This window comes from Phoxinus phoxinus, assembly GCF_949152265.1.
Source record: "Phoxinus phoxinus genome assembly, chromosome: 9".
Lineage (NCBI taxonomy): Eukaryota > Metazoa > Chordata > Actinopteri > Cypriniformes > Leuciscidae > Phoxinus > Phoxinus phoxinus.
In genome coordinates, this window is record NC_136884.1 from 5,310,036 (window position 1) to 5,327,290 (window position 17,255).

General features: G+C 36.1%; 1 protein-coding gene across 1 annotated transcript in view; it reads right to left on the minus strand.

Annotated features, from left to right (window-relative positions):
* ttll12 (tubulin tyrosine ligase-like family, member 12) overlaps nt 1-17,255 on the minus strand; it is a 35,594-nt gene that overhangs the window by 11,931 nt on the left and 6,408 nt on the right. Inside the window, exons 4-8 of the mRNA XM_079622391.1 lie at nt 17,034-17,193; nt 4,418-4,551; nt 4,191-4,267; nt 533-649; nt 93-287 (exon numbers count right to left, since the gene is read on the minus strand). Of these exons, the coding sequence (XP_079478517.1) occupies nt 93-287; nt 533-649; nt 4,191-4,267; nt 4,418-4,551; nt 17,034-17,193 (683 nt within the window). The remainder of the gene's footprint in view (nt 1-92; nt 288-532; nt 650-4,190; nt 4,268-4,417; nt 4,552-17,033; nt 17,194-17,255) is intronic.

The window sequence follows — 17,255 nt, forward strand, 5'->3', positions numbered from 1 at the left end:
CTCTTTTACCCTCGCACATTTAGTCTGATAACATAGTGTGAGAGAATTACCACAATTTAGTTTTGCAGCACTATGATCGGACAGACGCTTACCTCTCCTGTCTTTGCAGGTAATGTCTGATAAACTGAGGCAGCTCAGTCTGTAGATTAAAGGTCTTGGGGAGCCACGGAGCCCCCTGACCTCCCCTGGCTCTCCGTGCCACAGATGCCAGGCAGTCTTTAGTGGTCAGCACAGTCTCACAGGGGAACTGGTTGAGCAGGACATGAGGCCGTTCCTCACTCAGTTTCCTATTAGTCAATTGAAGAAACAAAAGTAACAGATCACCCATTGCCAAGGGAGACCCATTGGGTTTTTCCCAAATTGTGGAACATTTGGGGACTATATGTCCTCAACAAGGATAAAAACCTGAAATCGCCCACCATCAAGTAAAGTAAAAATAGCTTAAATGAACAATGCAAAATTGAAAAAAGGTTTGCATGAGGGTTAGGTTTAGGGATAGGATTGAAGTGTGCGTGTGTGTACACCTGCTCACCGATAATCTCGGATATGGGAGAAGGTCCAGATTACGTCAGCCTCTTCCTCGTTTTCAGTGAATTGGAAACGTGGATGTTTCAGATGGTCTAAAACCTGCTTCATCTCAGTGTAGACCCTGATTTGTGCATACAGGAAAAGACAAAAGTGAATACTATGGAATATTTCAGAACATAAAGTAATCAGGTATGATTGATGTGAATATAGCCATTTATGTTGAGTTATTCTTCTATTATAGTCATGTTTTTGACCATGTGTGTGTGTGTGTGCCTGTAAGAGAATCCAATGTGCTCACATATGGTGAGCTGAGACACTCATTCTGCTATTAAAGAAAATACATGATGAGCTGAGGCATTTCGTTCCAAAAACGTACATAGTTACAGTCTGATGCAAGGAGATCCAGTCAGATGACTAAGTCAAATTTATTTCTTAACAGCAGACAATCAAATAATAAATGAACAGTAAAATGAATTCATCCATAAACAGGATTAAAAGTTTAATAATAAAAACAGTTAAAATCACTTCTAATATTTCTTAAGTAAAATATCATTCAAAACCACTCGAAGTATAATATTCTTGCCTAAAGGTTAGTTGTTTTAGAGAGCGCTCTGAGAAAAGACAGGTTGCGATTGCGAAGGAGCAGGTTGAGAAATATCCTCCTCCTTATGCAGATGCTTCAAAGCACCGGACTAAGTTCCTCTTTTCCAATGATAAGAACATGTACGCATGCAAGGGACATATCAGTCCCTTGTGGTTTCACACTAGGAAAGGGGGGCCACACACACTGGTCTGAGGTGTCAATCTTAATACCACACACAATACAGTCCAACTGCAAAACATGTCCTTTCTGCAAGATGTCCAGCTAAGATACAATCAGCATGTCCATTTATTCTAAGACATTGTTAACTCTTTATGGTCTGTCTGGTACATACACACTTTTGACCTCTTTAAGACAGTAAAAACAGCAAGTACAAAAGTGTGTTGGACACAGAAGTGTGTTGTGTATGTAATGTATTGACCACATCTTGGGGAAGAGCATATGGAAAACTGTTTAAAAGAGTGTGTGAGGACAAACTCTAGTCTGCAGACCAACTCGGCTTTGTAAAAAACAAACATTAGGGGCACATTTTTGTACTTTAAAAATATAACCTAACCGTTAGAGACCACTGAACAAATCATATTTATTTGGATAAATTATCCTTAGAAATATCAACAAATAAGCATTATAACTTTGAGCTATAGCCTAATTGGTCTATATGAAATGAGGAAGAAAAGGTCTAATAATATTTTAAGCACTAGAGTATATGAAATATGTACATAAAAACTTGAAACACAGCACTCGGGATATACACTGTGATTCGTGTTGCAAGTGTTGTTAAACTCCTTGCGGCGTATGTGAAACCGATCTCATGCACGCTGTATTGTTATGTATTAAATAATGTTACAGTCACATGTGTTGGTAGTCAAACTCCAGCTCTGACCGCATTGTGGGGAAAATGCAAACAACGCTTTTGTTCTACTGTATGGAGGATACACAGAACGCAAAGCTGAACAGTCATAGGTGAACGAACGCATAAATACTGCACAGTGGGATTAAAAGAGTTTATTTGCATGAATAAATGTGGAGAAAAGCTAAAACAACTGATGATGTAGAGGTGTACTCTGCAGCCACGGCAGTCAATAACCACTGACTTTTGGTGATGTTTCATGTGGTATTTCATGATGTTGGTTTAACTTGCTTTTTAAACCGGAAGAACAAAATACCTAAAAAAATAACATAAAAAAAACTTTTCCCCTTAATAAAACAGTAAATTATAATTGGTGCTATTGTTGTTTTCATTGAGTTTCACCCTATACATTGTGACGGAAAGGCCATATGTGGGTGGCACTTCACTCGCTTCCTCTGATGCCCAATCTCGAAAGAAGACCAGAAAAGGTCATAATAAGAAAACCACAGCTCAGTATGTGACAACAAATGTAGGAGAACTATCTGGGCTGTTAAGGAATATAACCATTTGAAATGTAATGCTGAATAAAGAAATTACTGTGTGGAAATATAACCATTTGAAATGTATTGCTGAATAAAGAAATGACTGTATAGCTCTATAGCACTTAGTCAGGTTAAACATTAACCACAGCCACGCTTGCTAAAGACATGCTACGGTTATTAGAGACCGAGCACAAACCACAGCCTCAAGCCACATCCTCGCCTGCTACAGCTGCTAGAGACCCAGCACGCTGCTTGCAAACATTTTGTTTGCTAAAAGTCAGGTATACCCTGCATTTTTAGATTATAATCTTGATGGAATCTGTTGTCGCTACTAAAAGCAGCATGCTAGAACAAAGAGGATGTACATATCTTTTATTCCGTCAGCTGTGAGGCACCTTAATGGCACTTAGCACTTTATATTAACTTGCATTTTTGCACTTGATTGTGTCCTGTACTTTATTTATTTATTTATTATACATTATGTACATTGGGCGTTAATGTGAATTCCTTCCCTGCTTGTTGGTTTTGTTGGTGAGTGTTCTTGTATGTTTATGTGTTTTATGTGGAGCATTGCTGCAAATCCAATTTCCCCTTGTGGGACAATAAAGGTACTTTGACTTTGACTTTTATCTGCTGAAGTGCAGCTGAAACTGGACTATAAAAGGGGAAGGATCAGATGGACTCGTTGCTCTTCCTTGCTAACAAAGATCTGGATCTCCAGCGTGACAGTAAGCCATTGAAGCCTAGCTAGTATCTATCTGTTAGTTAGTACTCTATTATAATCTGTAACAAGTATTCCTTTTCATTTGATTCTTTTAATAAATATTGTTAAACATTTATTATAATCATCTGACTGGACCTTGGATTTCTGAGTACGAGTCTTATTCTTCTACCTGGATCAGGGAGATCCTGCTTGAAGAAAACGACAAGAGGGTGAGCGTTCTTATGATAAAAAGAATAATCACTATGAGATTTCTTTGATTGATCATTAAGCCTAGCCAAAGAGAATGACATGTATATGTATTGAGATTATATATATGATTGTTGTATAGCGAACACGGTTTAAGAGTACCACAAAATGTAGACTTATAATACAGAGGGGAAATCTATTATCTTTATAATAGAACATGAATAGACTGATCGCAAAACTCTTGAGGACACGACTATAAGTGCGCTTTATAGTTACCACGGGATTATCTATATATCTTGGATAGGATGTATAATAATTTGGAATGGTATTAATCGTGAGATCCATCGCAACATATCTTGTAACATCTCCAAAAAATGTATGAACCTTGCATGACCCTTTAAAGCCTAGCAATTTTTGTAAACCTCCCCGGCCTTGGAGGATGAAGGATCTAGACAGAGAACAACTGCCCACACTGTGACCCAAGATTTATAGTGGTTCATTCAGGGGCTGTGAACAAGAGACATGTTCCAGTTCCTCATTTCTCACACACACTCACACTCACACTCACACTCACACTCACACTCACACTCACACTCACACTCACACTCACACTCACATCTAAATGGGGACATTCCATAGACATGATGGTTTTTATAATATACAAAAAAAAAAGTTTAAATAATTTTAACATGTAAATAAGACTTTAGAGTGGCAAGGACCACAATGAAACAACACTTGACATTCAACATAAAAGCTTACTTTATAACTTTTCCATCTGGTACACCATAAGGCTGGATGTCTGCAGGAAGCTTCTCCTTGTTCTCTTGTAGAATCGTCTGGAAAAGTTCAGTGATGTAGAGGGAAAAATGGTACTTACAGATTTTTCTGCATCAAAATGATGTCCACAAAAACACCTAAACAGTCTGACATATTACAAGTAGGAATGCCAACAACCAAATATGTTAAAGATGATCAAATTCACTCACTTCATAGTAAAGGTCAGACGGTTCCCGGATGTCATCGCTCACTGCCTCAAGGTCATCGGGTAGCCATGGCAACAGGCGGCATCTCCTCACCAAAGCGTCTGCTTCTCCGTATGCAAAATCACGCGTCACTTCATCTGATAAATGTCAAAGTGTCACAAATGTCTAAACTCTCATCAAATCAAAGGCAGAAATTTGAATAAAACCACTTCATAATAAAGAGGTGGATTTATAATCCATTTCTTTCCTTAAATTCATTGCATACATTCTGCTATTAATGTAAAGGAAAATATCTGTGTTTTGTTATCTGAGAGGTGACTGTTACTAGCGTGAGCCAGATCTTCAGTTTTTATTCATTTAGTCTGGCTTCCATTGAAACATGCACTTATTTTGTAATTAACTGATTTGATCATCATGCAAATGAATCAAGAGTTTGAAAGTTTGATGTTATGTTCTTATTTTTATTTTGCTGTTCTCATGATATCTGTAGACAACTGTGCCTTTCTGCAAAATTAAAATTATTTCTGCAAAGACTTAAGAGGAACTCGTTCACATATGCTTATGGCCGAGAGATAGTGATCACTTAAGACTGGAGTTGAAACCACATTAGTTCATTAAGTTTATCCTGCACCTTGACATGTCACTATGACCTGCTAGACATTCACATAACCTTTAAAACTCCCAATAATGGTTCAAATAATCTATGCTTTTCAACACTCTAACCCTAACTGATCACATTATCTAACCTAGTATAAAGTGTCTATGTAGACTTCTTGCATTTGTCTTCTTTGTTTCTTTCAACTTATTATTTTTTTCTTTGAACTTCATCAAACTGAGAAAACATATTTAGTCGCTAGTCATGCATCAGAGTTATTACCTTTGAGCAATCTACGTTCACATTGTCCGTTTTTGGGATTGACAACCGCATTAACCTACAGGTTTGAGTCTTGAAATGTTCGACTCCAATAAATAACTGAACTGTGTGTGAACATAACTGTATTAAGGACTCAAATACAGAACTGACAACCGTATTAACCGTTAAAATGTGACAATGAATCTTCAGAAGTAGTTTATATTAGCTCAAGTTTGCTTTGTGTGGATGTATTGTGTTGATGTGCTGCCACTCAACCTTGAAGGAAAAAGATATTGCCCATGTAATATCTAATGTTGTGTCTGCATGAGTTGTAAATGATAAACACGAGGATGCCAAAACAACAGCCTCCAGGAGAATCAGAGAAAACAGATTAGTATGTAAAAAAAAATCCAGATGAGCATGTATAAAAATACTATGGAAGTCAATGGGGCCATGAGCTGTCTGGGTACAGACTACTTTTGTGTTCAGCAGAAGAAATACATTCATACATGTTTGAAAGAACTTGAGGGTGAGTAAATGATGACAGAATAAAAATGTTTGGGTGAACTATCCCTTTAATGCGTCCAAGATATTATCTTTAAACATTCACATTTGCATTTAAAAATGATGTGTACTGTTAACCTAAATAACGTCAACTGGCCTTCTATATGCCAATAGGTACTGGTGTTTCTGTATCCAGTTAATGAGAGGCTGCATCCTCTTATTTTCCATGGATTTAGGAAATGTGAAGAACTCTCTATGAACAGAACTTTGATCCACATATTTCAATATACGTGTGATGAGAAATACATACTTTTTGCTGCAAAAAGTAAAATGAACTTTTATATTTGTTATTACATGTTAAAATGTGAATATCAAATCACATCAAGCTTTTGATGAACGTTTACATCTCTCAATCATCATTGTATAGCATTATATGTTTTACCCTCACAATACAAATACAGAGCTTTGATCATAAAACTGAAAATTTAAATAGCATCTTACTTAGACATTATACTGGGAGATATAGAGTGACAACTGATATTTCAATGCATTTTATATAAGTATGCGGTTATAAAGATTTCATTGATCTACATTACAAACTATAAAAATGTAATCTTACTTTTTGGCAATAAAAATATTCGCAACTGCACCAATTGCATATTTAGATTCCTCAGTTTGGTCGTCTGAATAAAACAGTGTTTTTTATTTTTATTCTTCTTTGGGTGTGAGCTTCATGTGAGCCATAACAGCCTTATACATACAGTTTTTGGACTATTGTTTCATACGCCAGGTTTTAAGGACTTATCAGGATCAACTAGTACGCAAACTGCTTACACAAGTACCAAGCAGTAAAAGACGTGTAAGATGGTGTGAACGATAATCTCTTTTGTTTTCTGTGGAGTGTGAAAGTCAGAGAAACTGCAAACATGTCATTCGAATGTTAAAAAAGCCCCGTTAACATTTGATCTTAACATTTATCTACTGTTGCCATTTCTCCCATCCTCACTTGGATTTTAGACTGGTAGACTTAATGAAGCATCTTTGATCTTCCTTTTGTCATGATGCGCAGACATGTGAAGCACACTTATCTCCATGAGGGGCAGCCTAAAGTGTCCCGAGTCATTCCAGTGAGGTATAATCCCCTTTGTTCCCCGCGGAGCGTTAAGGTTAGAGAGATTGGAATCTTTTTGATCTTGGGATAAAAGGAATGAGGTGGAGTACCTTGCTCACTAAAACAGCCAGTCAATAAAGACAGACGTGCTCATTAAAGATGTAAGAATCAACCAATGTTACCGGATTTAAAGGAGAAAGGAAAAGCAGAAAAAGGAAACATTTCTATATCTCTTGTTTATGTTTAATCATTTTATCAAATCTAATTAATCATATAGTTTGTTGCGTTTATAATTATTATTTTAAATGTATGTTCATTGCTCTTCACTTATTAATCTGGATGTCTCTATAGTTAACTTAGGTTGACCTTTTCTTTCTGTAAGACATGAGCAGAAGTTTAAAGTTTCCAATAGACAGACCACAGTAGATAAAAAAAAATGTTGATAAAGTGATAACAAATATTGTCTTAACTATCATGTCTGCAGTTAATACATCTTGCATGTATGGGCAAGAGCAGCTTTTTTTTTTAATGTATAATGTATTGAGACTAACAATTTCCTGAAACATTTGGTCCAGTACATGTTCTGAGATATGCTTCTACAAACCCACAAATCACCAGACTTAGGTCAAATTATAATATTATTAAATTATTATGTAAGGATTGATTTATCCTAAGACTGAAGTCAAGAATCCAAACCTACAATAAAACAAATAAAACTCACTAATCTGAAGAAGAGATCTAAGGGACAGAGAGCACACCACAACTGGCCCAATTCTCACACGGTCTTCTCCCCTTCAGGTCTTGACCACTTGGGGCACGAGAAAAGGTCCAACAAAAGCTGAATATATATCTGGGTGCTAGATGTTTTTTTTTTTTTGTTCCATCCGAGAATATAAAGGGAATTGGCAAACCACTCAAGGAAGCATAACTTCCCACATTGTTGTTGTGTGTCTCTATTGCCAGGTATGTGGACTCTTTGAAACTATTTTGATATTTCATTTTGAATGGTGTCTCTATTATGATCAGTTGTGTACTATGTATTATTTTTAAATTATTTTAATTTGATGTTTAATCCTGCCTGGGAAAAATAAATGTTAACCTTGATTTATTCTGCATTATTCTGAAATCATTATTTTGTAGGATTGAAAATAATCCAAGATATTTGAAATTAATAAAGACATTTGCTTTACTGTTTACCACCCCCTCTTTCTAGGACAATTTAAAGTTCCCAAAGGCACAGAGGGGCTGATAGTGACCAAGGCCTGTTGGCCAAGATGTGTGTCCTTCGGGGGTTTATGAATGTACTAACCTTTAGTATAATGGGGGAAGTTGTAATTATCTGATTGGCCAATTTGAACGTCTCACATTTGGGTCAAAATCACAAGGTCAGGGAAAGGATAAAAGAAGATTGTAACTCTTGCTCTGTCTCTTTTTATGCTCTGTCTCTTTAGCCCCTTTCACACAGAGATTCCGGAAAAAACGGATAATGTGCCCCGGGATTTGTCCCGGGATCGTTTGATTTTTGTTCATTCAAAACTTACATACACCAGCCTTCACAGTTTTATTACAATCTGTATTATGAAGGGTTTTACAGAGGGGTTTCTTCATATTTGCCTGATTGTATACATTTTATCTCTAAAAATAAATGGTGAAAATGTACAATTTCTGGCGGTTGAAATTTTCTGATTTATGGAGTGATAAAAGGAGACTCTAATTATGTCAAAAATAAATAAATAATTAAACGAGAATTTTGAATCTGGCTTTATCCAATGTTCAGATTTATGTTCTAGAAATGTATGCAAATTAGTTTAATTAGATAATTCCTCATTTGCATATTTAAACAACATGGAAACATGTCTTGCCTCAAACTGCAATCATTTATATTAGAGAAATTACTGAACTTAAAAGCTTGATAAAAATGCTCATTTAGAAAGAAATGTTCAGATGGCACTTAGAGGCTTTTGCATCTGAAGTCTTATATATATATATATATATATATATATATATATATATATATATATATATATATATATATATGAAGCCTGAATGCTATCAATCATCAATCATCAGTTGGAAACAGGTGCATAAACCTCTGTGATGTGGCGGCAGCCGCAGCGTGAGATATCTCGGGAGAATTATCAAGTACACGCAGAGCCAGTGTAATAATATAACATTCTCCCATTTATTAAGGAAGATGGGTCATATTTATACACACACGATTAGGCAATAACATCCAAGATGTGCTGGGCATCCAATCATAGTACTCAAACCTTGCCTTACATGGCATATTAAGAAATATAGTAATAAGTAAGAGCGGTGAAATGTATGTGCGTGTCTTGGGTTTGAGCGAGTGTAGCAGTGTGTCCAAGCCAAGGTCTAGTTCTTGTTTTGTCTAGGTGTGTCCACGATGTGCACATAACAAAACGGAAAAAAGTTACACAAGGCCAGTATTACACAAGACCGGACTAAAACTAAGTTAAAATTGTTAGTTCGTCCAGTATCTGTGGGTGGGGGGCACTGGGGAGTTGTTTTGTCTGTTTGTATGGACAGGAACTAGACTTGACTATTTCATGTGTGAATTGTATATCTTTTGCTTGTTATATTTGAAAACAAAAGAGACCTTGATAAAAAAAAAAAATTGTTAGTTCACCCAAAATTTTTAATTCTGGCATTATCCTCATGTCGTTCCAAACCCGTAAGACTTTCTTTCATCTTTGGAATGCAAATGAAAGATATTTTTAGTGAAATTTGAGAGTTTTCTGTCCCTCCATTGACAGTAATTTATGCTTTTATTCACATATAAACATTCCTCACACATCAGTTGTGGTAAACGGAAGCTCAAGATTGACGTGCAAGAACCAATGAGGTTAATTTTTGTGTAACGCAGCACGTTTGAGCTTTAAACAAGAAAGAGCTTTGAGCAAGAAACAAAAAGGTTTGTTCTCATGCGTCAAGCAGGTTCGGTTGAGCTTGTTTATGTTTGCTGATCAATGTTTATTTCTCTTCATCATATAAAGCGATCGAGTCTCTTCAGAACATGTATACTAAACCACTCAATTCATTTGGATTAGTTTTATGATCTCGTTATGAACTTTTTGAAAAGTGGTAGTTGTGATTTTTTTTTTTTTCGATTTAAGATAAGATAAGATAAGATATACTTTATTGTCCCGGGAAGGGAAATTTGTTTTGGACTCTGTCCAGTCCGCAGCTTTACAGAGACAACACAAAAACACAAAGTTACAAAGAATAGACATATCTCAACACCTCCTCTCATATACTGTTGTGGAAATTATCGATATTAAAACCTGAATGAAGGAGACAAAGTCGATTCTCAAAGATTAAACAAAGTATTTTATTTTATGCATCAAATAAGACGTTCCCACACAGACAGCGTCTGATATGAGAAGGCCCATGGCATTCTCACGCAGAGAGCATCTGACATGAGAAGGCAAAGGCTAGTCCCTTTCGCCAAGGTTATATACCCAAACACATCCTGTGTAAAAAAATCCTTTGTTACCTTAAACCCAGACGTCTTAGCTCATGATCTCATGTCCAACATTATTTCTATCTAGACAGAACACTGTCATGTCAGCAAAAAGTTTCCTGCTTTTAGCTACAGATCTCAACTGCTGATCGAAACTGCGCACACACATATTGTCACATTTCACATGACCCAGAGAACATTTCATTCCTGTAAGTTTGTCCTAACTTATACATTTCTAAAAGCTTGGTTTTATATCTTTAATAATGTGCTTTTTGCTTATATGATTATATTCCTTTAAATGCTTATGAGTAAACAATACATCTTCAATGTTAATAAAAGTTGTACCCATCTAAAAGTAAAAGAACTCATTAAAAAGTAAAATTTCCATAACAATACGTTACAACTCACATATTGCGGGTTCTCAGAAGTATACATATTGCACAAATGAGATCATGCACACACACCACTACCCTGCAAATCCACAATTTACATATTGCACATTCCATACGGTCTAAAATAGCACAACTAACATATTACACACCTCAATAGCCTACAAGTAGCACACTAACATATTGCACACTCCATATGGCCTACAAATAGCACAGCTAACATATTACACACTCCATACGGTCTAAAATAGCACAACTAACATATTACACACCTCAATAGCCTACAAATAGCACACTAACATATTACACACTCCATACGGTCTAAAATAGCACAACTAACATATTACACACTCCATACGGTCTAAAATAGCACAACTAACATATTACACACTCCATACGGTCTAAAATAGCACAGCTAACATATTGCACACTCCATATGGCCTACAAATAGCACAGCTAACATATTGCACACTCCATATGGCCTACAAATAGCACAGCTAACATATTGCACACTCCATATGGCCTACAAATAGCACAGCTAACATATTGCACACTCCATATGGCCTACAAATAGCACAGCTAACATATTACACACTCCATACGGTCTAAAATAGCACAACTAACATATTACACACTCCATATGGCCTACAAATAGCACAGCTAACATATTGCACACTCCATATGGCCTACAAATAGCACAACTTACATATTACACACTCCATACGGTCTAAAATAGCACAACTAACATATTACACACTCCATACGGTCTAAAATAGCACAACTAACATATTACACACCCCAATAGCCTACAAATAGCACACTAACATATTGCACACTCCATACGGCCTACAAATTGCACAGTATATTACACGCCCCAAATAGCCTACATATTGCACAGCCCAATAGCCTTCAGATTTCACAACTAACATATTGTGCAACTCACAAATTGCACAATGACATTTTCCACATAACGTAATATAACAATCCAACAGCCCATACATTTCACCCCTAACATATTGCATTACCCCAATAACCTACTTATTGCATGATGGCATAGTGCATTGGTTCCCAACAGGGGGGTCGCGGCCCACAAGGGGGCCTCAGCGAGCTCTGTGGGGGGTCGCGTCATATTTTGAAAAGTTTTGAGGAAAGAGCATTAAATAAAAGTCCTTAACTTTTTTCTGTTCAAAATTTAAAAAAATTATATAATGGGTGAGTTCATCATGAATCACGAAGTCATCACGAAAGACGCATTATTCTGTTAATAAACGCAAGTTTATTATCACTCGCTATAGCGCCAAAAGCCTTAAAAATAAAGCCTTACATTGATAAAGCCTCACAAATACCATGCAAGTATTGAGGCCCCAGACAGCAGTCATTTAGTAATAGCCTATATTCTTTCTTTTTTTACCTACACACCAGTGTGAATACTGATGTTTTTGTTATTGCATTTCAAATAGGGCAAATTAATAGGCTACTCCTAGGCTTATGTTTTTAAATTACAAAGGGCCTACTGATATATTTGTTATTGTATTTTCAATATTATAGGCTATTATTTGTGCATAAACATATCTGCTTATAGTAGCTAAACATACCGTTTGTTTGAAAACAACATATTTTGTCATCCTTTCTACAAGCTTACAAGAGCGATAATATCATTAAATGTGAAGGGGGGCCCTCAAATATTTTCTTGGGAAAAAGGGGGTCTCAGACAAAAAAAAGGTTGGGAACCACTGGCATAGTGCACAGCCAGCCAGCCTACATGTTAGAGTTAATAAGCTTAATAGACATAGGCAAGAATGAGTTTTTATATCGGTTTAGCCTGCATTTAGGAACTCTAAATCTTCTGCCAGAGGGTAAAAGTTGGAATTCTGGTTGAAGTATGTGTGTCAGATCGGAGACTATTTTTTTGTGCCTGTCTGATAACCGACTGCTCATAAATTTTCTGGGGAGAAAGATGGTTTTTGACCCCCATAATCTTCATAGCTGTCTTTACCTATAGGATTTCATCAAAAAGATCTTCATGTGTGTTCAAAAGATGATTGATAGTCTACGGGTTTGGAACGACAATAGGTTGAGTAATAAATAACATAATATTTGGGTGAACGGACCCTTTAAGAAATATTAAAACATATCTTATTAAAATAGCAAATAAGTTTCAAGAAAAGACAGACAAATAAATCCAAGCATTAATATCCAAAGGATGGCATCTAGCAGGTGAAGTTTGTGAAGATAAGAGTATAGAGAAAGGGCCAAAAGTAGTACGATATTTGCAAAATACAAGGAGAGGAAAAAAGAGAAGCAGAAGAAGAAGAAGAAGCAGAAGAAGAAGAAGAAGAAGAAGAAGCAGCAGAAGAAGAAGAAGAAGCCCAATACATCAATAAAAATAATAAAACAGAAAAATTTCACATCAAAATAAAAGTCTTGCATCAGAAAAACATAGAATTACGTTTATTGTTGTTGATGTTTCTTTGACTGCAACTCACTTTTGGATTGCGACCCACCAGATGAAGTGTGGGTGTTACAAAATTTGGGCGTTACAGAAGATAATGGGTTGTGCTGTCTTTTAATTTATTATTTATTGATATAATTTTTATTTATTATGAAAACCCTATGTTTAAATAAACTTCACAAGAGTTTACAGAAGTGGCTATTAATAATAAACCCACATAAGTGAGCAGAGACATCTAGACCTGACACTGAGATTAAGAGTGGCCACTATTTGGCTCTATTTATTAATTACATTTTTTCGTCGGATACCATCTATATTGAAATGAAATGACAGCATGCGAACGGTAGCTCAGGTAGGTCAAAAAAGACATGCAGAGAAGCATTAGTATAATACAATATTTTGGCAATCACAGGCATTCGCATTCAGACGGGATTTGATTTCTCAGAGGACCATTGCGTTTGCGGAAAAATAGTAGGTAATTTGCTCTGGAATGTTTACAGAAGTTGTGTGAGAAAAACATGACTTGGCAGATTCAGACAGGATTAATATCGCAAAGTATCCCTGTGAAATACCAATTTCTCTAACATCCTCCAAAGAACTAGTCCCATCTGAATAGGGCTTTTAGACACATTACGTTCTAAATTCACTGTAAACCACGGCTTATTTGGGCTTATTGCTTTATTTAATGTCTATAATGTTTGACTATTATGATTTAATTACACATTATTCATGCCATCATGAGTAACTATTGAATATTTAATAGGAAGTAAAGTATGTGATGTTTGGTATTAATTCAAATGGATTGTTAATTGAATTTGTTAAATCCCAAATGCTTATATTAATCAGTTCTGGGTAAAATGCATCATATTCTCATTATAGAAATCATGACTAAAATATATACACTGCAAGAGCGAAAATGTACGGAACCATGTGACTGAGAAGATAATGTTGATTAATGTGATGGAGGAGAAAATAGTTACACCCCAAAATAAAGACAAAATATAATTGGTCAATTGGTCTTTTCCATTGAACATTTTGTTTTGTAAGTTAAGTCACAGAGTCTTAGTTGCAGATTTTCTATAACATAGCTGAAGCCACAGGACGAGAAGGAAAATTAGGCCGTGGTCTTATGAGCTCACAAAACCCTGAACATCTGGAAAAGATCTAGTCAGACGAGAGAGGAGGGGAAGAGAAAGGGGTCCTGTGGAGACTGGAGGTGCAGGCTAAACTGGAGGAGAGGAGATACAGAACAATAAATACAAAGCCAGGAAGAGTTTTGGGGAGACCCCGTCTGGGAAGTTTCTTTCTTTTGCATTGTATTGAGATTAATGACTTCCTCCTGACACATATGGTTGTACGGGACGATATGAGTATGTGCCCACATCCCAGGGTGTGAAACCATAAAAACTAGACATCTTTATGTTTTGTGGGGCTGTTTCACTGCAATATACTATGAAAATAAGCAACTGTATAAGATGGAGATCAGTTTCTGTAGAGGTCAGTCTATCCTTTGGACTTTTAAAGAGAGATCTCTCAACAACTTTACTTTTCTTTAAGCGTTTTCTTTGAGTGTGACATTTTATTTAGAAATATTAGAAGTGATTTTTAACTGTTCATGTTACGTTTCTTTATTAAACTTTTAATCCTGATTATGGATGAAATATTGTTTATTATTTGATCGTCTGCTGCTAAGAAAATAAAATAGATTTTATCACCTGACTGGATCTCCTCCTTGCATCATAAACTTAATTTGAAGTAAACAAAAACGTTTTATTTTATTTTATTGCAGCATTATTTAAATTAACAGAAATGTTTTTAATAGTTTTAACGATAATAACCCTGTTCTTGGAACATAATTAATATTTTTTATTCTCAAAGAATCACAAGATTAGAAGAAGCCAATGAAAAAAAGAGTGTGACAAATAAGTGAATATATATAAAGCATTGACAGATGTTAAAATTAGAGGTAAACAGCACTGAACATAAACAATGCCTGATATATCCAAATGCACATGACAAAACAGTGGTTCTGCCCTTTAAATACTAAAAACATACTTATCAAATCAGATATCAATATCAGTACAACATATATTGGCTTATTCCTAAATGACTCTTAAAAAGAAATCTTGTTCACTCTAATGTAGATTTATCATTGTAATAAAAGGAAAGAGCCCTGTACTGTTTAACAGCCTAATTACTTCTGCTAAAATCCTACAGGGAGAATCCATCAGGAACTGCTGGAGCGAGCTGAATCCTCCCACCACAGAGCACCTGGCACAAAGCTACAAAATCATGCAGTAACTTGGAGATGGAGTCTGCTCTCCCTTAAGAAAACAAGTATCTGAAATCCTGTTATCAGCGTAGACAAGGTCAGGCCATGCACACTAGATAAAAGCTGTTTCCGAAAACTTAGGGAGATGACTTGTTGCTTTGTTGCCCTATCAGGCAATGACTTCAGTCTTTGTTTGTGCACAAGGGCACCTCACAAAATTGATTTTGGACGGACTTCTGAGGCAGCGTAACGGTTTAATGATCTACAGAAAAAAAGAGCAAGCTTTGGTGAAAACTAAGCAAATGTTTAGATTCATTGCACCTCCTTCTAGGTTTAGTTGTCCAATGTTTTTTTTTCTTCAGAATCATAAAAAAATCGTGACAGTCCATTTATCCAGAAATGTGCAACTCTTTACAGAGCACTTGGAGATTTAGCAAAGAAAGTTTTGTTGTAAGCAGGCAACTGTATTAGATCTGACAGCTGCGTCGCAAACCATAATGCTTTGTCTGGATGATATGGATGTTTTCACAACACTCACACTCACATGAAACAGCAATGGGGCGTTCATATTGCTTCCTATGCAATGACGTTAGCCAATCATAACAGGGGCCGTTTACTGACAAGTCTCAAAGGAGCCACCCCTTAAAAAACAGATGGGTTGGAAACTAATAATTTTTCCACACATATTTGTTTTTTTGTGTGTAAAAAACGTATTATAAATGAACCTCAATAAACATTAAAATCATGACCCAATTAAACATTGCTGCAGTCGAGTACACATTACACAGTAGGATTATGACCTTGGGTTCAGTGAGAGAGCGAATCATCTGAGCCGATTTACTGTGCAAGTGTGTTGTCTGGCCAATTCAAATTATTCCGATGCCGTGTGTTTGATTCAGAACAATTCTGCAATTAGCTCGACTGCTTCATTGAAAAAAAGCACCAGCTGAACAGCTGTGTCCGTATTATATATTATGTTGCAGAGGGAATACTGCAAAACCATTTACTCACCGTGAGAATAAAAACATGCTCTCAGTGTGAATTGTGTATATCACTCCCTGCTTCTTATCTATGCTGGAGACATCAGGCATCCTTGAACATTCCTTACCTTCTAGCTCATGACCTAATTTATATGACAAATGATAACACTCACGAATACATTTTGGAAAAGACATTTAGGTTACACTTTATCTTACAGTGTCATTGTTACATTGCAATTATATATTTAAGTACTGAGTAATATTACTTAAGTGCATGTACATACTATAGGGTTAGGGTAGGATTAGGGTTTGGTTGAGTTGAGGGTTAGTTGCATGTAATTATGCATAATTTACTGTTAATACTATTGTAAGTACATGTAACAATGACACTGTAAAATAAAGTGTTACCGACATTTATATATTGTAGGGAGTGTAGTGTACTCAGGGTGTCTGTGTTTGGTATCTGGCATCTGACATTACATTTATATTAAAGTACAACAGAAAGTTGAGATGCAAAACTATTCTTATCTTGTGTCTTTGCTCTGATTTTGTTCTTGTTTTAGTGTTTGCATACCTCCATTCTCCAGGTCTTGCAGTGGCCACAGCACTGAGTAAGCGATCTGTTGCGGAGAGTAGAACAGAGGAGCCAAACAGCAAGTCGGCTGGGAAGAGTGCTGAACCTGAGATCCAAATTCATCCATGATGTACCACACAGGCACCTTTTCTTCTGCAGACTGCAACATCATAATTACCATCAAATCACAATTCAGGAGCAACATCATATCTCACACTTAGA